This window comes from Eptesicus fuscus, chromosome 6, assembly GCF_027574615.1.
Source record: "Eptesicus fuscus isolate TK198812 chromosome 6, DD_ASM_mEF_20220401, whole genome shotgun sequence".
In the NCBI taxonomy this organism is placed as follows: Eukaryota; Metazoa; Chordata; class Mammalia; order Chiroptera; family Vespertilionidae; genus Eptesicus; species Eptesicus fuscus.
In genome coordinates, this window is record NC_072478.1 from 30794101 (window position 1) to 30814561 (window position 20461).

A 20461-nucleotide genomic window follows, 5' to 3' on the forward strand; every position below is an offset into this window, starting at 1 on the left:
GCACCCGGTCCTCGGCGGGCTGTGCCTCAGTTTCTCGTCGGTGGGGTTGAGGATCGGGCCCTCCGAGGCAGATGCGAAGGCCCCGCGACGGCCACGCGGACGCGAGGGAGGTGAGGAAGCCTGAGCAGAACTTTAGTCACCATTTGGATCCACCGAGTGGAATCAGAAGAGATGGACCAAACGCTGCTTCACAGAGAAACGGGAATCCATCAGTCCACGCCCCCTTCAGCACTCATTTGGCACCCATCCTGGAGGAATCCCCGGACTGATTGATCCCTAATCCTGGCTGGGCCCTCATCTCAGGCTGACCTTTGACCCCACCCAAGTCCTGACCCAGGGCTTCACCCTGACCTGCTGGAGCTCTGATCTGGCTGAGTCCCTGGACCCAGGACACCTGGTCAGGAGCGTGAGGTGTGGTGCCCTGGTCTCCATTCCTCCACCTCCACAGGGTGACAACTCCCTGGGAGGGTGACCAACATGTTGTTGTGGCCCAGGCTTCCTGCTGTGCCTGTGGCCTTCCTGGCAGGTGTCTTGGACAGCCAACACCTGCAACAACTGCAGGCTGGGCCAAAATTACACCCTCACCCAGCTGCCCCAGGACCTGACCCCTTGCCCTGCCCCAGCTGACAGGCAGGTAAGCCTGTCTGGGAAAGGGAATAAAACGTCAACAGTGGGGAAGGACAGAAGAGTTAGAGCCCTGGCAGAGCAGCAGCTCAAATGGCTGCTCAGAGCTGGGCCTTGGCTTTCTCAACCATAAAGCTCTAGGCTTCGCCTGTGCCCTGCACCGTGGGGACCTGGATCAGGCCCCCTCATCTGTCAAATGGGCTGTTGCCTTTGCTGAATGGTCCAGGTGTTACCCTCATTGTCTGCCCATAAAACCAATGTCATAGTGTTGGCAGCTCGTCAATAAATAGTTATTAGATTAATCATGATCTTTCCAGAGAGGTTTCCCAAAGTCTCTCCCTATGTACTGGGAAGTGCTGCAAATGTAAAGGAAGTGCTGGGCTTCTGCCCCCTGCCCTGGGTTGGTCCCGCATGGGGCCTGGTCCCTCAGGAAAGCCTGCTCAAGCTCTGAAATTGCAGTGGTGGATGTCTAGAGTTTCTGCCTCCTGTTTTCTGACCACAGCACCTGATTTTCCCGTGGGGTTTCCTCGTCTGTCAAATGAGGTAGTGACTTACCTTCCTCATAGGGTTGTAACGACTCAAATAAGACATTGCAGGTCTCGAACATGTTAGCTGTTCTGTCATCATTGCCATTAATATCTGCTGTGAACTCTTCCTCTGATAGCTGGGAAAACTGAGGCCCAGGGAGGAACTGCTTGGGTGGGGCATGTGTAGAGAGCAGGGCTGGGGACTGGGTCATCTTCCAGAGCATTGGTCATGCAGGTCCTCAGCCCTGAGGCAGGGCCTCTTGGGTCTAGGGCACCTCACTGAATACCCCATTGGCCTCTGCTCCCATAAAGCTGTGTCCAGGGGCACTCTGGCATTTCCAGGTGACAAATATGGCCTCTGGGCAGTGGTGGGCCTGCTGGGTGGAGAAACATTTCTGTGGCACAGGGCTGGAGTGTGGGGAGCACACACGTCAGGTCTGCTTTGGATACAGATTTTATTACTGTTGCTGAGGAGAGGGGCCTTTACAGGTATGTGGGGAGGGGTGTCCACTTCAGGGTACCCTTGGCCTCCCCCTGAAGGGGGCTAGAATATCATTCCAGAGCTGAAGCTGGGTGAAGGCTCTCCGCACCTCCCCCTGCATGCAGAAACCCCAGTCCTGGTCCCATACCCATGTTCTGCCCAGGAGCAGGTGAGCCAGGCCTCAAAGCATCCCCAGCTGTCAGGGAGGAGGAGGCAGGTGAGGAGGGGCTCAGCCCACTGGCTTGACTTTGGCAATAAAGAGGGCAGCAGCCTTCTCCAGGAACTCCTCTCGGGTCATGGGGGAGCTGGGCCGCCGAGCCACCAGAGCACGGTCCATGGCCAGCGCCAGGCTGTCAGGCCCGAGGCGTGAGCCAGCCTCCAGGTAGTGGGCGGGAGCAGAGGCACCACTGCTGGCCTGCAGGGCCCCCTCCAGGGTGTCCAGCACTGCCTGGCCCATGCGGCGGTCAGCAACGGCCAGGGTGGGGTCCTCCAGCAGTTGGTAGAGGGCAGCAGCCCGCCCCACGAACTCCAGCAGCACAAAGCAGGTGAGCATGCCAGTGCGGAAGACATCCAGTGGTACGGCCTCGTGGTCCCGGCACTGGATCTTGCGCAGCAAGGGTGCTACGACCTCCTCAGGGGCCTCCCCATCTCGGCAAATGCGCTTGAGCAGTTCACTGTAGGTACGCCCATCCAGCCCCGGCTTCTTCTTGCGCCCGCTGGCGCTCAGGCACTCATAGGCCACACCAACATTGTTGTTGAAGGCTGTCCTGCAGGCGGACAGGGGTGTTGGGCCAGCCCAGCAAAGCCCTCCACCCGCATGCCCACCAGCCTAGTCCAGGCTCCTGGCCCCCCTTGTTCTTCCTCCAACATGCCAGGCCTGGTCCAGCCGCAGGGCCTTTGCACAGGCTGTGACCTCCCCCTGGAATGCCCTTCCCACAGCTCTCCCCATGGCAACCCAAGTCGCCTTTCTGGTGGGGCCCTCCCCTTCCTAACCTTTTCCTCTATTTTTCTTTGTTAACAGTTACTACCATCAGACTCACTATATGGTGTCCTTATGAGTTTGTTTTTCCGACCTGAATGTCCAGGAGCCCACATCAGGTTTTATCTGTCAGTCACTGTGCAAAACCAGTGCCTGGCCCACAGCAGGTGCTCAATAAAGGTCTGCTAAATCAGCTGACTAGCACCTGCCCCTCGGGACTCTCCAACTGCCCTTCTAAGGATGACACTTGCACTCACAGGGTGGCCATTCTTGGCCAAACACTGTGCCTATCTCATTCCATTCCCCAAGTCCCACTGGCCAAGAGTCGGCAAACTACAGCCATGGGTCAAACCCAGCCCACTGCCTGTTTTTGTAAATAAAATTTTATTGGCACACAGCCACGTTAATCCAGTGACATGTTGCTTATGGCAGCTTTCTTGCTGCAATGGCCGAGCCCATCGTTCACAACAGAAATCAGCCTGCAAAGCTGGGAGAACTTGCCACCTTTACAGAAGTCTGTCAACCCTGCTCTCCGCTGTAAGGTGGGGGCTATGAGGTGGGTATGGTTCCTTGCGCCATGAGCAGCCTGAGGTCCTACTATGTGCCCTGGCCATATGTGCTGTGAGCTTCATTAGCAAAGTAGGGGAGCACTGGTTAAGTGTGTGAGCTGTAGGGTGAGCCTGGAGCCCACACACTTTACCAGTTAGTGTACAGTGGGTGCCCAGTGTCTCTCTCCTCATCTCCTAGTACCTGGCCTGTGGCCCAGGGCTAGGGTGGCTGGTGGCCTGTTACTAGTTTCACAGTCACAACTGGGAAGTGAGGTTCAGGGCAGGCTGATGGTGGGCCAAGGATCCCAGGGAGGAAGGGCCTGACCCTAGGCCAGTGATGGGCAACCTTTTGAGCTTGGTGTGTCAAACTTCGCCAAAAAACTGAGCATAACTCGGGTAATGTGTCACTTTGAGGAAAAAACTAACTCCAAGACTGTAGTCGCAAATGTTTCATCCTCAGGAGCAGCAAATGTTTCATCCTCGGCATGCGGCCGCGTGTCATCAGAAATGGCTACGCGTGTCAGTGCTGACACGCGTGTCATAGGTTCGCCATCATTGCCCTAGGCCTCAATATTCATCCTTTCTGGGAGCTCAGCTCCATGGTTCACATTGCAGCTCCACTTTTTTCCAACCCTCACTCAAGGATGTCTTTCAAACTGATAAGAACAGATACTACACTTGATCTTAGCCAAAAGACTGAGAAACAATTCCAAGGATATGTTTTAGGGAGGAAGGGAGGGAGGGTGGGAGGGAGGGGGAGAAACATTGAATGGTTGCCTCCGGTAGGTGCCCTGACCGGGGACTGAAACATAGGTATGTGCCCTGACCAGGAATTGCACCCACACCCTTTCGGTGTACGGGACAATGATGAGCCACCTGACCAGGGCTGCAGCTCCACTCTTATCTCATGTGTGATCTGGGCACATCACCTCACATTTCTATGGGTTACAGTGGGTGCCCAGTAAGTGCTGACCAACATATAGGAGGTGTCCAGTAAACTTATACTCTGGTGGCCTCTGCTGCCCAGCACGAGGCTTATAAATAGCTGTGCTGACCTGATGAGCTATGTAGGTCAAAACCCCATTACACAGGAAACTGGTGCAGAGGTGAGGGCAATAGCCTGGGAGGTCTCTCTCCCAGCTGGGACCCAGTTCGCACCCATCTGGCTACCAACTCCTCTGTCTTCCCATTTATTGGGCCCTTTGATGTGCTGGGCACTTTGCAGTGAATAAGACCATCCAGGGAAGCAGAAGGGGTGCCAGATACAGCTTCATGTTCAACAAACATTCGTTTCCATGATTACGACTGTTACCACATAATAACCCTTTGTAGGAGCTTTTATTAGCTCCTTTCACCAGAAGAAGGAAGTTGGGGAATCTAGTGTTAACTGTGGCGGCCATGAGTGCCTGTATCAGTTACCCATTGCTGCATAACAAACTTAGTGTCCTAAAATGGCAACAACAGTTATGACGAGGTTTCTGTATGGCAGGAACTCGGGAGAGGCTTAGCTGGAGCATTCTGGCCTGTTCCCTTATAAGGTCGAGGTCAGGATGTCAGCTGTGGCCATGGTCCTCTGAAGCTGGACAGTGGAGGTGTTTCACATGCTGGTTCAGACAGGAGGCCTTGGGTCCCGGCCCTGGGTGTCCCCATGGAATGACTTGAGCACCTCCACACATGGAGTATGTGCTCCCAGGAAGAAGTAGCTGTCATGTCCATGACACCTAGAGTTGACACATCCTGTAGATGTGGGAGACGAGTGCATGCAGGTGTGAATACCAAGAGGTGAGGGCCTCCAGGGGCATCTCGAAGGCTGGAAAGCACTGTGCTGTCCAACCCTCCACCCTGTGACTGAGCCCTCTGACTTGCTTTGGTGACTGATATGTGAATGTGAGCAACGCGAGGGCCACGTTTAATGGAAATTTTCAGAGCCATCACATCATTCCCCTGGCCCACTGCCACGGTGTAAGCTCACAGCAGCCAGTGGTGTGAGGGCACAAACCTTAGCTGTGTTGAGGCCACTGTTTCAGGGGTATTTGTTCTTTTGATGGGACACAGCTCACCCTGACTGGTACATAAGTGGCCCACAATCCATCCAACACTGGGCCCTGAAGCCTCTCTTCCAGGAATCTGGTTGACCCATCAGGGGGCAAACCTCTAGGTGCTTGTAGGTTCCCTGGGGGTTCCTGGCCCCAGCTCAGACCTGCACGCAAGTCCTAGCCACTGCCTCCCACTTTCCTCATCTGGAGAGCGAGGGTTGTAATCTGAGCCTCCGGAGTCTTGTGAGGACAGAAGGGTAGATCTTATGCCAGTGTTCCAGATTGTGCCAGCACATGGGAGGGGCCCCATGTGTGCCTGTCATTTGCTATAACCTGGGCTGCAATTCAGCCGGGCTGTCCAGAAGCTGTTTATCTTAGACTCCTGGCTGTAGTGTCCTAAAATGGCAACAACAGTTATGACGAGGTTTCTGTATGGCAGGAACTCGGGAGAGGAACTCGTGGGGCAGGAAGGCATGCAAAGGGGTAATTACAGCCCAGTGAGATCAGAGCGATGACGAGGATTGGGCAAGAAGCCCAGAGGAAGGCAACAACCAACCTCTAGGCCGAGGCCTCATAACAGCCCCTTTGGGGGGCTCCCCAGGTGGTTCCCAATCATGAGGGGCAACCATGCCATCTGGGGGGCGGGCAAGAAGGCAGCCGGCTCTGGACTTGTCGGCCTGGGTTCCATCTTGGCTCCACCATGGAACTCTGGGCCCGTTTCCCTGTCTGTGAATTGGAACTGGGCACTTACTGAGGGCTCCATTCCTGTCAGCAATTTGTGAAATATGTGAGCATTTGTTAAAACAAAAAAAGAATGTATTTATGGGATGTCTCATAAAATCACAGAGACTTTTTCACTTTAGACCAGGGGTTCTTAATAGGGGTAACTGTGCCCCAAGGGCACACTGGATAATATCTGGGGACATTTGTAGTTGGTTGTCACACTGAGGTGGGCGCCAGGAATGATGCCCAGCACTCCACAGTACCCAGGACAGCCCTCAGAGGTGGCGTGAGCTCAGGAGCCTTAGCCTGGACCTGTTGGTGCCTGGCATTCTTGCAGTTACTATTAGCAACATGATGGCTTAGGAGTCCTTGGAGCCACACTGCCTGGGTCTGACTCTGGCTGTCCCCTCATGGCCATGCAGCCCTCACAAGTCCAGATGAAACCCAGGGTCCTGAGGCCAGCAGGGGGGCGATGGGATGCCATCACCAGTCCTGCAGGCCAGCAATTCTGACTTCTCGAGACACCTGAACACTCTTCTCCCTAAATCTTTTGTGATGACATGCTCAAGAACAGCCTCATGATAGCCTGGTCAACCTTACAGCATCAGGTAAAGTTGCCCAACCGTGGAGCACCTGTCTCCCACACCTGGGACTTCCTGGTCACGATTCTAGGCGTGATAAAGGGCCCCTGCTCACTGCTCTCCCTCTGTGCCCTTGCTGCTCCCAATTGCCTACAACAGTGGTCGGCAAACCGCGGCTCGTGAGCCACATGCGGCTCTTTGGCCCCTTGAGTGTGGCTATTCCACAAAATACCACGGCCTGGGCCAGTCTATTTTGAAGAAGTGGCGTTAGAAGAAGTTTAAGTTTAAAAACTTTGGCTCTCAAAAGAAATTTCAATCGTTGTACTGTTGATATTTGGCTCTGTTGACTAATGAGTTTGCCGACCACTGGGCTACAACAGCAGCCCAATACCCCTGCACTGCAGTGACTTGTGTCCCCACAAAATGTACATCCACCTAGAACCTCTGAGTGTGACCTTATTTGGAACTAGGGTATTTAATATGTAATTTGTTCAGGATCTGGAGATAGGGTGAGGAGGCTCTAAGTCCAATGCCAAATGTTCTTAGAAGAGAGAGGACAGAGACATAGAGGAGATGGCAGCCATGTGATGACGAGACAACGGCTGAAGTGATGCTTCCACAAGCCCAGGGACACCCAGGAGCTAGGAGGCAGGAAAGACCCTCCCCCAGAACCTCCAGAGGGAGCTCAGCCCTGCAACACCTTGACTTCAGACTTCTGGCCTCCAGAACTGTGGGAGAATATATTTCTGTTGTTTAAAGCCACCAAGTTTGTGGTAATTTGTTACAGCAGCCAGAGGGAACTAATACATTTTCCTGTTGACCCTAAATCCAACAGATGCTTCTCAGCCTTCATTTACTGGACCATTGGACACAGGGCTACTGCCCACATGGTGTCTTTGTGTGAATTAGGGAAAAACTCTACAAAAAGCCTTCATATAAATATCCTTGTGTGTGATGTCTATGGGGGGAGTGGCTTGTGCATTGCTTGACCTGAACAACTGCACATGGTGGCCCTGCCACTGACCACTTTTCCTCCTTGGAAGATGTCCCGGGATGCCACTCTCTTCTGGTTCCCACCTTCACAACTGGTCTGCCTTCACATACTTTTTTGTGGGTTCTCTGAGGCTGGGGCTCCTCAAAGTTGGAGCCTGGGCTCTTCTCAGCTCTTCTGAGGCCTTCACCTTTCCTCCCACTTGACAACCTCCTGTCCCAGTTGCACATCTCAGTTGCAGACCTACTTGTCCACTTTCCTGCTGCGAGGTTCTCCTAGCTCCCTGACTCTGGGAACTTTCCCCAAACCAGTAACCTTCCATCTCAGTAGATATCTGGGACTGCCCTACACACTCCCCTTCCACCCTGGCCCCAGCAAATCCATAGCTTGGCCTTCAGAGCGTGTCCAGAGCCCATGTATGTCCCACCTGCTCCTCTTCCCAAGTCCCTATCTCAGGGGTGGCCCCAGCATCCAGATACCCTGCTGCTCTCTTGTCTGGCTGTCATCTTGCATACCCTGCATTCTTTCCTCCTGTGGGAGAATACATTTCTGTTGTTTTAAGCCACCAAGTTTGTGGTAATTTGTGGTGATGTGGCTGCTCTGCTCAGATGCCTGCTCGCCACACCACTCCCACAGCTGAGCTCCCTCCCCAGCATCTCTGTACTTTCCTTCTTGTGGTCTGCACCTGGGACTCTTTCTGGAGGTCTGCCCAGAAGCACCTGGAAATACCTTGGGAATCAAGCTGAAATGCTCCCTTGGTTGGCGTCCTCCTTCCTGAGGTCTCCTGGGAGCACCCTCTTATAAAATCACCCCCATATGAATGCTTGCCTCAGGCTCTGCTGCTGAAGATGCCCCTAGCCAAGACCCAGTCCACCCACATCCAGTCAGTGACTTCGTCTAGTTGATGATGCTTCTCCCCAATCCACCTGATGCAGACCACGCATTCAACACGTATTCCTCAACCACCTTACCTGGGCTTACAACTGTGGGTAAGCAGGGACTTGAGGGGAGTGGGAAGGCACCACCCCCTCTACCCCACCATGCTTCAGCTGTGAGAAGGAAGTGAGTCCCACAGTGCACCTGTACGGCCCCCAGGCAGGTGCACCTGAGGCACCACCTTTCTCTGTGTGTCACTCAGGGCTCTTCCTGGACACCCCTCCAGTACGCTGGGAGCCTCCCTCTAGGATAGGGGCATTGGGTGACTAGGTTGCTTTCTGTCTCCACAGCCCAACCCTATAAAATATTCTTTTTCTGGCTCAATGGACGGAGTTTCTATGCTAGCTAGGAGGGGCCTGGCTCAGAGGATTGCTCAGTGACCTCCGGCAAAGTCCTCTCTGGGCTCTATGATTTTAAAAAAGTTGGGTGGGCTGCAAGGGGAACTCATTACCTACAAAAAGGCATCACAAAAGTTGAAGCCTGCGCATAGCACGCAGGTCACTGCCAGAATACCCTGGGGACCTTTAGCCCATCGTGGTCTGGGTGGATCCAGCGTCACAGAGGCACTGTAGACTAAAGTTCCCAGCATGCCACGCATTCAAGCACCGGGACCCGGGGTGAAGAGCCGCGCGGAGCATGCTGGGAATTGAAGTCCGATCCCACCCCTCCGCCCAGGCCCGACCCAGTCCCGCACCTCTGGGAGTGGTGAGCCAGGCGAAGGTGCCACAGCGCGCGGCCCAGGCGCTGCTGCTGAAGCAGGAGCTGGCCCGGGGGCTCCCCGGCGCCGCTGTTTGCAGGCGTACTCAGGCCCATGTTCTCGAAGTAGTGCGCCAGGAAGGAGATCGGTTCCTCGGGCCGTGCCTCCAGCACCTTCAACAGGGCTGCGCGCAGCATTTTTGTCACGCCGACCTGCTGCAGGAAGTCCTCCTCGCTCTCGGTCGTTGCTGCCGCCCCGGACACCGGTGGCCGGCTGCTGTCTGTGAAATTGGCCGCCGGGGCCATGGCCAACCGCCGCTTCTCCACTGCCGCCATCTTCGCTGAGGGCAACGGGACCGGAAGTGCCGTCACCTTCCACAGCGCGCTGGCGCCTCTTGGCGGCCATCTTGGTTAAGGGCGGAGGACGCCGGATAACTCTTGGAAACTGGGAAATTAGTAATGCAGGCCACCCTTTCCGTTAGTTTCTAATTGGCATTCCCCGCTCCAGTTTCCTCTTTACGTGTACTGGTTGCCTTTCCTGGCTTAGGCCCCGAGCTTTGCCAGACTCAAAAATGGCTCCCAAGGAAGGGCTTGGTTTCTGACAGGAAGCCGGATTGCTTGCCAACTTGGTCGTGGGCGTGTCCTTCCTTGCACGGTTCCCTAGCAACCAGTCTCCTCGGTTACCGGAGCCGCCGGCAGTGCTAGAGAGGGGATGGTTCCACCCGGATTCAAGGATTGAGCGCCGCCCTGTCCCATTTTTTATTTTTGTCTTTGAGTCTTTGCCCCCAGCCTGGCCTTCAACCCAACCCAGTCTTGGTCTGAGTTTATAGGTCACCGCGTGGGGACCCCCATCCCAGCCACCCCCAGGCTGCGGTCTGCTGGGCTCCCACGGCCCCTTGACCCCTGTGCGTGTTTGAGGAGTCAGTAGACCACCCACAATCCCCATTTCCCCACCCGAGGCGGTGACCTTGCCTCACCACCGGGGGGATCTTCCTCACACTGTCTCCTCTGGGGCTCTCCACATCCCCATAGTTCCCCAGGCTCACAGGCCCCGGTCCCTGGTATCTGCTGATCGTGTATCTAGCCTCCAGCCCCAGGCTAGTGGGGCTGGGGCGTCTGTCTATCCTGTTTCTCTGGGGAGTCGCCCAGGGCAGAGAAGTCCAGGGTCCTCCTACCACAACAGAAGCCACTGAGGTCAGACAACGTGCTCTTTATTCTCCCAGGTGGGGGCAGGTGCCCAGGGGTCCCACAGAGGGGAAACCCGGCCAGCGGAGAAGCCTAGATGTCCTGGCCACCAGGGCAAAGGACCCTCCGCCAGCCCTCATGCTGTCCAGAGCCCTGCAGTCGTCCTCTAGTCACAACTGAGTTGAAGGAAAGACAGGCCACTTCAGAGGTGCTGGTGGGCCTTGTGGTCACCTGGTGGCTGGCGGCATTTCCACAGGCGACGGGTGAGGAACGCCAGGAGGAGCAGCCCCAGCACCAAGCTGCCCATCCACAGGGCTGCGGACGTTGGCGGGGAGCCTGGGGAGAGAAGCATCGGGAGCCTGAGCACCTCTTGGCGGTTTGTGGGGATAAGCCCAGCAGAACCTGCCAAGGGCTTCCAAATTTACCAAGTTCCCTAAAATTTAACAAGGACTTACTGACTCAGAATGGCCATTTTTAACCTTTTTCATCCCATGGCACACATAAATTATTAAAATTCTGTGGCACATTAAAACATGTATTTTTTGCCGTTATGACAAAAAAATAGGTGTAATTTTTTATTCATTCACACGTGACGGCTATTGTTGTGTTGGCTCTTGTCATTTTAAAATGGACAATATAAGGGAAAGGAGTTTGGTGCCCCTGACTAAATAGGTATTATTGCATGTTTTGAAAATTCTTGTGCACGCTGATTGAAAATCACTGGCTTAGAATGTCTTTTGAAATGTCTAAAAACCACTGGAATATCCAAAGGACTTTGGAGTGAATCTTTTTTAAAAAAATTTTTTTTTATTGACTTCAGAGAGGAAGGGAGAGGGAGAGGGAGATAGAAACATCAATGATGAGAATCATTGATCGGCTGCCTCCTGCACGCCCCCACTGGGGATCAAGCCGCAACTCGAGCATGTGCCCTGACTGCAATCAAACCCGGGACCCTCCAGTCCGCAGGCCGACGCTGTATGCATGGAGCCACACCAGCCAGGGCTGGAGTGAATCTTTTGAAAGGTATGTAGGACCTTAGAGTTAGAAGTGGGCTGTCCACAGAGGCAGCCTCTCACATGTCTATACTTGAAATGTGGCTTGTCTGGGTAGAGAAGTGCTTGCTGTTAGTGTAACATACACATTGTACGAACATAAAATACCCCATTAATATCTTTTTACAGATTACACGTTGAAGTGATATTTGAGTTATATTGGGTTCAATAAAATATATTATCTAGCCCGGCCAGTATGCTCAGTGGTTGAGTGTCAACCTATGCACCAAGAGTTTGCTGGTTTGGCCCGAACTGGTTTGGCTCAGTGGATAGAGCGTCCGCCTGCGGACTGAAGGGTCCCAGGTTGGATTCCAGTCAAGGGTATGTACCCAGTAGGGGGTGTGCAGGAGGCGGCTGATGGATGTTTCTAACTCTCTATCCCTCTCCCTTCCTCTCTGTAAAAAAAATCAATAAAATTAAAAAGAAAAGAGTTTGCTAGTTTGATTCCTGGTCAGGACACATGTCTGGGTTTTGGGCTTAATCCCCAGTGCGGTGTGTGCAGGAGGCAGCCAATTGATGTTAATGTTTCTCTCTCAGTGATGTTTCTATTTTTCCCTTTCCCTTCCTCTCTAAAATAAATAAAAACATATTTTAAAAAATACATTATCTAACTCATTTTTACTTTTTTTTCTGAATATGGCTACTAGAACATTTGAAATGACCTAAGTGGCTGTGTTCTATTTTTATTCCATAGGCTGTTGTAGTCTATAAAGTTCAGTTTACAGACTGCTGTGAAATCTATGTAGTTCCTGAAATGTAGTCCTTGCCATGCCAGGTAACTGTAAACCCACTGGACAGTTGGGGAAACAGACTGGGCAGGGCACCTCCTTGTCTAAGGCCTGTCTGCCAGGCTTCCTCCCCCCTAGGCTCCCCCAGTGCCCGCCCCACCCCGCCAAACTCACAGATTTCTGGGTGTAGGTACAGACTGGCTGTGTGGCCCCCTGGGTCCAGGCGACACTGGAACCAGCCCTCAGGGTTGCATCCAGCCCACAGCACGCTCAGCCAAGCCTGGGCGCCGTCCTCCCTCCTCTTGTAAGCTGCCAGATCGCCGGGCGCCCGGGTCCAATGCACAGCGACGCCAGGGCCACAGGCTGCTTCACACAGCAGCTCCAGACCCCCTGGTATTGGCGACTGGTGGATCTCAGGGTGGCAGGGCCTGGTGGAGCTGTTCCCAGCCGTGGGGCCAGGACTCCCGGGGCTGTGGGTGGAGTTCTGCTCCAGGGTGGCCTCCAGGGAGTTCTGCTCCAGGGTGGCCTCCAGGGAGGTTGTGACCGGGGTCTCCGGGGAGGTCAGGCTGTGCAGGACTGGAAAAGAGGGCAGCCGCTTTTCTTCCTGTCACCCCAGTTGCTTTCTTACCTCAGCCTCTCCATCTGGACCATGGGGTTGGGTCAGAACTGCTCCAACTCCCACCGTGGGCCACTTGGTGAATTGCGATGTACGCGAGTGGGTGAGAGTGGGATGGGTATGTTGTGGCCCTCCCCAGCCTAAGGGAACTTCTGAATCTCCTGATCTCACTTTCTTCACCTGTAAAGGAGATGAGGGCCCACCACCGAGGCCCACACATGCGCCCAGAGCGTAGGGTCAGTGAGCACGAGCACTGGATTTTATTATTATGGGACTAGGAGGTGGAGAGAGGGAGGATGCACCTGACACAAACTGAACACCTACTGTGTGCCAGGGCCCATGTTAAATGTTATTCGTTCATCACTCAGCACCTGCTTATTGAATACCTGCTATGTGCTAGGCACTATACCAGTTATTCATTCATTCAGAGTGTATCTATTCAACACCTATGTTCTAGACACTGTTTTAGCCAATGAGAACACCACCATCAATAATACACACATTCCTATCTTGGTGAAGCCAGGAGTAGGGGAGATAGATAATGGGGAAAAAATAAAAAGAACATATGGGAGGTCAGATGTTAATAAAAATGTTTCAATAAACATTCAACAAGAGAGAAAGGGCGTGTGTGTGTGTAAACATGTCCATCTGTGACGGGAAGGGGGAAGGCAGGAGAAGCCTCACTGGGAAGGGGACCCGAAAGAGGTGAGTAGGAAAAATTTGGGAGAAGAGCGTTCCTAGTGGAGGGCACAGCACATGCAAAGGCCTGGAGGCTGGACCGTGTCTGTTGGAGGAATAGTGAGGACATCTCTGTGGCTGGAGCAGAGTGAGGGGGAGAGAGGGAGGAAGTGAGGGCAGGAGATGATGGTATAGGTCTTGCAGAGCCTTGGGGGCCCCAGGGAGGTCTTGGGCTTTTATTTGGAGGGAGGTGGGAGCCCTGAACTGCAGTGAGCAGAACAGGTTGGACTCAGGTGCTCACAGGCGCCCTCTGGTGGCTGCTACCAAGAAGTAAAACTGTGGGGGATGAGGGTGGGAGCCAGGGACCAAGGGAAAGGGCAGGGCTGGTACCAGAGTACATGGAAGGTAGGTGCTCAGTAAATTTGTTGAATGGATGAATAAACAAATGATTTAGAAGTATCTCTCTGGCTGCCACTAAGGGACAGACTCAAGATGGAATGCAATTTTCCCACCTTCCTCGGGACTCTGACCTAGAGTAGGTCCTACATAGGGACCCAGCAGGTGAGGGGCAGAATCAGAATTACAGAAGAGTTGCTGTACACCACTCATCAAGGCTTGTGGGAGCTGGGTGGTGTGACTTCGCCCACTTCCTGGGGGACACTAAGGTGCAGGGCAGTCAGGACCCTGCAGACTCACCTGGAATGGGCTTGCGGTGGCTCAGCTCCAAGCCCGGCAGCCTCATGGTCGCCTGGCAGTGGAGGGTGAGTGGAGCAGTTGCCCCCAGGGGGGGAAGCAGCCAGCGCTTTGTCACTTGGAACAACTGGTCCTCGCCCTCCTGGGGCTCCTCATCCTCCTCCTGGCCCAGGTCCTGCACCCCCTCCAGTTCCTGGTCCCCCAGGAGCAGGGACAAGGAGAGGGCATCAGGGCTGGCAGGCGTGATGTTGTGGGCGGTGCAGGCCAACTCTTGGTCCCGCCCGGCCACCAGGGCCACTGGGGAGACAGTCAGCTGGTTCGGGAAGGCTGTGTGGGGAGGTGTGGAGGAGCATGGGCTGAGCCTAGAGCAGTGGTTCCCAACCTTTTTTTGGCCACGGTCCATCTAAGCATCTCTGAAATCCTGATGTCCCCCCTGTTACATATAATTCTTATTATTCAAAAAGTGAACTCTATTCTTGTGGAGGAAGCCTAAAAGGCCATTAACTTGGTCTAAACAAGCTTCCAAAGAACATGGCATCCATGAAAGAGAAAAATAAAAGAACGAAAGGACAGTTGAAGTACTGAGAAAGAAATCACTAAGAAATTGTTTTAAAAATAACATGAAGTGATATGAAAGAAATAGCAAATAAAGTTTCAAAACATATAATAGAGAACTGAAATGCATACATGTGTCACAATACATATTTATATGCTGTATATGAGGCCCCTAGCACCAGAAGAAAGGCAAAAAAAATTCACTGTTAATAACTCATTCTCAAATTGCCCCCCTTAAAGATCAAAGTGCCCTTTTGGGAACCACCGGCCTGGAGGGTGAAGACGGGGCCCTGAGGAGGGTGGTGCGTGTGGGACCAGCAGGATGGAGTAGGGACTGCCGGTGCAGAGACAGGGCAGACCCAGTGGTCACACCTTGGGTGGCTATAATGCAAAAAAGATGCTGGAGAGGGGCCCAGCGCAGAAAGAGTGTGTGCTGAGGGTCAGGTATGGGAGGTTTGGGGGTAGGTTGGGGTTGTGGGAGTGAAGGCTGGGAGCCTGGAGGGGGGGTGGGATGGATGTGGAGAGAACGAAGTGGATCGCATTTCAGTTTGAGCTGGAGCAGGGTGGGCAGTCTGGGAAGGCTCCCGGGCAGAGGTGGCACAGAAACAGGGATAAAGCAGGGCTGCTGGGTGGGCCTGGCTTGTGCGAAGGCTGCGAGAAGAGGAGGGGCGGGGGCTCACCAAACACCAGGAGTCGCACGGGGTGCCGGAAAGTGGAGCTCCCGCAGGAGCCCACACACACACGGATCCCCGCAGACGACAACGAGGCGTTGTGCACGGAGAGGACGCTGCTGCCGGCGCCCGACTGCACTGCGCCCAGGCTCGTGTCCAGGCCCCGCCACTGCACCGAGGCGGCCTCGCGGCCCGCACAGGCCAGGCGGCAGGTGAACTGCCTTGACTCGCCCACGGCCACCGCCACCACGGGCTCGCGGGGCTCCACCTCCAGGCGCCCACCTGCGGGCAGACAGCGCTCTCAGTGCCCCCCCCCCCCCACCCCGCCCCCCGGCCTCAGACCCCGGCCCCGAGCTCCCTCTCTGCACCCAGCCTCTCAGCCCCTCCAAAGCGGTCCTCTGGAGGCTCCCCATCACCTTCCCTGAACCGCCCCACCGCCCTTCACCAAGCGCACTCCGCATCCACTCCTGCTCTTTCCTGAGCCCCCTCCCCTCTCAGAACCCCCTCTTTTCATCTAAACCCCCTCCTCTCCCGAGCTCCCTCCGCATCCACTCCTGCTCTTTCCTGAGCCCCCTGCCCTCTCGGAGCCCCGCCCCCTGCTCACCGCGGCCTTGCTGGAGGAGCCCCACGAAGAGGGGAAGCAGGAAGGCCAGGCCCTGTTCCATGCTGGGGCCCCGGCTCTGTCCAAGGCCCTCGAGAAAAGTGGCTTAAATAGTGGTGCCTCGGGCTCCTTCCTGCCGCCCCAAGACCCTGCTTCTCCTCCCTCCCCCTCTCCCCCCGCCCAGCTGTTCCTCGGGGGTTTCCCACCCTGACCCCCGACCCTGGAGGCGACAGAGAGGCTGGGGCTGGGGGCCAAGGGGGGCGGGGCCAAGGTCACCACAGATCAAGCGGAGGGTGGGGGGTGGCGGGGGCGTAGTTCTGGGCCAATTCCAGGTCTCACTTGCAGAGACGAAAGGATTGGGAGGTGGGGCCAGAGAAGGAGACCGTGAGGTCATGTGAATGGAAAACCCGAGGAGGCCCAGGGTCGGCGCCACCCGCGCGCGCCCCGTCGGGCGAATCTCGGCCTTCACTGCCCTGAGCGGCCGCACGGGGTCAGTGCAGAGCAGCCGCCGTCCCGCTCCAGCCTGCGGCCTGGGCTGCGGGAATCTCCTGGGGGGCGAGGGTCTTTCGCGATGGAACTTCTGGGGGAGCGGGTTTTCCTGGTGGTGGGGGTCTCCTGGGGTGATGGAGCTGAGGCCCACCCGTGCCTGGGACACGTCAGGCCCTACCTCTGAGCGTGCTCCCCTCTGTCAAAGGGGCAGGCTGGTGGAAGCCTGGGAGCCCCTGGCCTGAGGGTGCCTTCATACTCTGTTCCATAGAGAGACTTGCGTCTGGGGTCCACAGGAGTGGCCTCGGTGCCCTCCTGGCCTTTGCGGGACTAAACCTCCCAGGAAGGGGCCCTGGCCAGGCTTCCCACCACAGCAGTCATCAGCCCTCATCTTCCCAACGCCCGAATTTGCCTCTCAGCCTAGTTCCCATTTCCCTGTCTGCCCTCCCCACCCGATCACCACTCAGCACACAACCTTCTGAGCACACAGACACGCCAAGGCTGCCCATGGCATAAAGGAAAGCCCAACTCCGTGCTGGCTAGAGCCCTTGGGGATCAGGCCTTGGCAGGGCTGTGCCCTCACCCTGCTCAGTCTCTGCCCAAATGCTGCCACCTTAGCGTCCTCCCCAGCCACCTTCCCACAGCCCTCTCCTCTCTCTCACTTAATCCAGGTGTGCTTTCCTCAGAGTCCTTAACTCCCCTGTCCCGAAGGGGGGGGGGGATCTTGTCTGCCATGGCCCCCCTGACCCCAGACACCATCAGAGCAGACACACAGGAGGAACGAGGCATCCTGGTTTGTCCTGAACCAAACTCAAGGTGTGGCCTGCGACCGCTTCCCTTGGGCAGCCAGGAGGTGGGATTTCTAAGCACCACCGCTCTGCCTTTCTGTGTCTCCCCAGCCTCTTGTCAGGGGGAGAAACGGAGGCTCTGAGGGGCTGGGAACAGAAGGGGTAAACTGAGGCTGAGGGACTGAGGCCTCAAGAGGCAAGGGGTCCGTGTGTGTGAACTCAGTGTCCATCTTCCTTGGTCCCAACCCCCCCCCCCCCCCGCCCTGGTGCCGGGAAAGGCCACACAGGAAGATGGACTCCAAGTTTCGGTCCTCCCCAGCCCGGAGGTGTGGGCCCTTCTCGGGAAGCTGGGCCCTTAACCCAGCTGGCCTGGTGAATGGGCCTCTTCCCCGGCTCTGACCCTACTTCCTGCTGCCCTGGCAGTTGAGGCCCCTTGCAGGGCGTGACCAGCTCTCTGGGCCCTGCCTCCCCCACTGTGCCCACCCCAAGCTCCCAGATCTGAGCTCGATCTGTGTAAGTGATGGGTGCATCTTCACATTCAGGTTCACATGGCTGTAAGAGAGCACTGAGGAGAACCCCATGACCTGGGGTGGGGGTGGTGGTCAGGGCCACCACCCTGAGGATAGGTGGGCTGAATAGATGAAGAAGGTTCTGGGCAGAGGTGAAGCCTAGGGAAAAGGGAAAGAAGGGGGAGGAGAAAGAGACAGCCAACGGGGGTGGGGGGTGGGGGAGAAGGAGGAATGGTGCAGGGAGAGAAGAAAGGGATGGGGCAGGAATCTGGGTGGACCCCAGGGAGGGGGGAGGGGGAGACCCCTGGAAGCCTGAGGGCAACAATAGCTGTGGACTGAACCAGTTTCACACCTGCATCTGGGACATGTGGTGTTGTTCCTGGAAGACTCAGTCCGTGGGAGCCGCCTGGTTTTGGGCTGAGGTCCTTGCTCAATCCCTCCTCCCAGCAACCCTTGGCCTGGGCTTCCTGCAGACTGCCCGCAGATCCCCTTCCCGGCATTGTCCCCACCAGGGAGGAAGTCCTCAGCGGGCCACGGCAGGAAGCCGCCTTCCCACAGAGGGTCCCAGCCCCCTCTCCAAGACCCAACATCCTGGCCTTTCCTGCCCCACGACAACACTGGTGCTCTGCAGGGACTTGGGCCAAGGAGGGTGTCCAGGAGAGGGAGCCCTGGAGATGCCTTTTCCCTCCAGGAACACCCTTCTCACCAGCCCGGGCAAGCTCCCCTCACCGCCACCACCGGCACCACCAGTCAGCTGGGGGCTCGAGGCTCTTTCTTTGGGAGTGGGCTGCAGCTAGGAGAGCAGGTGGGTCCTTTGGGACCCCTGTCAGGTCCCCCCACCCAGCTCTGGTGCTGGAGGACCCCATACCTGAAATGTCAGCCCAAGTCCTGCCCCTTGGGGTAACTCCCTGTTTTGGTGAGTCTTGGGGATGGTGGAAGCCTGGGTGGGTCTGTTTAATAAATGACCACACGGAAGGCTCTAGAGTAGGAAGGGCTGTTTCAGTTCATCAGGTCTTCCATCCCCTGCTGGCCCCTGAGCTAAGCTGAGGGGGCGTGGCAGAGGTGACACCCAGGGCACCAAGCTGGGGGGTCAGGACCCCGAATAAATAACTAACAGAATGCCTGTGAAGACAACATTGTTTGATGAATCTGTTTGTGAAGCTGAACTCAAGTTTGGCAAAACAGGTGGTGGCAGGTGGCCATCCTATGGGTCTGCACGCTGCCCAGCCCCTCTGGCCATCTGGGGGCCTGAGAGTGTCAAGGGGAGCGAAAGCTTTGCGTGGTGACACCTGGGTTTCAGGCTGTTTGGAAGTGGCTAGCAGCTCCCCCGAGACTGCAGCTGGTCCCCCATTGGGGAACAGGGTTCAGGGGAGCAACTCCAAGGGAGATAGGTGTAGGGAGGAGCTTTGAGGGTGCCAAGGCCCCTCACTTGCCCCACAGGGCAGGGAGGCATGTCTTGGTGAGAGCGGATTTGGGAGTGCTGGCTCTATCACCCTGAGGCAGGAGGATCTGAAGCTTGATCTCTGACCTCAGGCCCTGTGGCTACCTGAGGCCATGCTGTTCTTTAGAAGCAGCTCCTTCCTGGGGAATTGCAGGGGTGGGGTGGGTGGGGGGAGAGGAGCCTCAGGGACTCATCACTGGGCTTCTTGTGGGTGTTGGGCTGCAGGGCCAGGTGACTGTGCTGGTAGATGAAAGGGGCTCTGGGAGCAGGCACAGAAGAGGAAGCGTGGCCTGAATCCGGTCTACCTTGGAGAGAGCGGGTGGTGGTGATGAATTAAAATAGAAGGATGTGGCATGGGTACCAGAGCTAGCTTTGGGCCCCATGTGTGCCATTTCCTGTCCCAGACCAGCTGGCTGCACCTGGATGATTGACCCAGCAGAGAACAACCAGGTAGGTCACAACAAACAGGACAGGGCACGGCCCTGTGCCTCTCTCAGCTACTGACCACCTGAAATGTCATTTAAAATTTATATTTTATTTATTATTTTAAAAAATATATTTTTATTGATTTCAGAGAGGAAGGGAGAGAGAAAGATAGAAACATCAATGATGAGAATCATTGATCAGCTGCCTCCTGCACGCCCCCTACTGGGCATCAAGCCCTCAACCTGAGCATGTGCCCTTGACTGGAATCGAATCTGGGACCCTCCAGTCTGCAGGCCGACGCTCTACCCTCTGAGCCAAACCGGCTAGGGCTTATTTTATTTTTAGAGAGAGAGAGGAAGGGAGAGGGAGAGAGAAAAACATCAATGCAAGAAACATGGACTGGTTGCCTCCCATATGCACCCCAACCGGGGATGGAATCCACAACCTGGCTATGTGCCCTGACTGGGAATGGATCGAGCAATCTTTCGGATGATGCTCCACCAATTGAACCACATGGGTCAAGGCTGTAAATTTTAATTTTAATTTCAACTTAAAAACAGATACTTAACTCAGTTACTGGAAAACTTCAGTCAAGGAAACACAGTCCTCAGTGAAAACTGAAAGTGCCCTCCACAGAGACAGAGGTAAAGCTGGTTTATATAAACAAGAGTTCCAGCCCATTCCTGATTGGTCAGTTCTCACGTAAATGAGGACTCCAAATCTTCAGTTTGATTAGTCCAAAAAGCACTGCATGGCTCTAGCCAGTTTGGCTCAGTAGATAGTGAGTCAGCCTGCAAACTCAAGGGTCCCCAGTTTGATTCTGGTCAAGGGCGCATGCCCAGGTTGCGGGCTCGATCCTCAGTAGGGGGCGTGCAGGAAACAGCCATTCAATGAGTTTCTCTCATCATTG

At 55.4% G+C, this 20461-nt stretch overlaps 2 protein-coding genes and 1 pseudogene across 2 annotated transcripts; all 3 read right to left on the reverse strand.

The window, feature by feature from the left end:
* Positions 1-1594: 1594 nt before the first annotated feature.
* On the reverse strand, positions 1595-9488 carry TPGS1 (tubulin polyglutamylase complex subunit 1). The gene is made up of 2 exons (XM_008150722.3): positions 9121-9488; positions 1595-2399 (listed from the first exon to the last, which is right to left on the reverse strand). The coding sequence occupies exons 1-2, from the start codon at positions 9456-9458 to the stop codon at positions 1862-1864; spliced, it is 876 nt and encodes a 291-aa protein (XP_008148944.1). The 5' UTR covers positions 9459-9488; the 3' UTR covers positions 1595-1861.
* Positions 3758-3867, reverse strand: LOC114234878 (U2 spliceosomal RNA; annotated as a pseudogene).
* A 1021-nt stretch (positions 9489-10509) lies between the features above and the next one.
* MADCAM1 (mucosal vascular addressin cell adhesion molecule 1) lies at positions 10510-15965 on the reverse strand. The gene is made up of 5 exons (XM_054717589.1): positions 15905-15965; positions 15310-15582; positions 14078-14401; positions 12262-12663; positions 10510-10643 (listed from the first exon to the last, which is right to left on the reverse strand). Exons 1-5 carry the CDS (start codon positions 15963-15965, stop codon positions 10510-10512), a joined length of 1194 nt encoding a protein of 397 aa, XP_054573564.1.
* Between the last annotated feature and the right edge of the window lie 4496 nt (positions 15966-20461).

Excerpts from the sequence above, each read along its gene's own strand:
- TPGS1 (XM_008150722.3), bottom strand. The coding sequence starts at position 9,458 with ATGGCGGCAGTGGAGAAGCGGCGGTTGGCCATGGCCCCGGCGGCCAAT. Across the intron at positions 2,400-9,120 it reads CTGGCTCACCACTCCCAGAG|GACAGCCTTCAACAACAATG; the intron begins GTGCGGGACTGG and ends GTCCGCCTGCAG.
- MADCAM1 (XM_054717589.1), bottom strand. The coding sequence starts at position 15,965 with ATGGAACAGGGCCTGGCCTTCCTGCTTCCCCTCTTCGTGGGGCTCCTC. Across the intron at positions 15,583-15,904 it reads GCTCCTCCAGCAAGGCCGCG|GTGGGCGCCTGGAGGTGGAG; the intron begins GTGAGCAGGGGG and ends GTCTGCCCGCAG. Across the intron at positions 14,402-15,309 it reads CGTGCGACTCCTGGTGTTTG|CCTTCCCGAACCAGCTGACT; the intron begins GTGAGCCCCCGC and ends CTCCCCACACAG.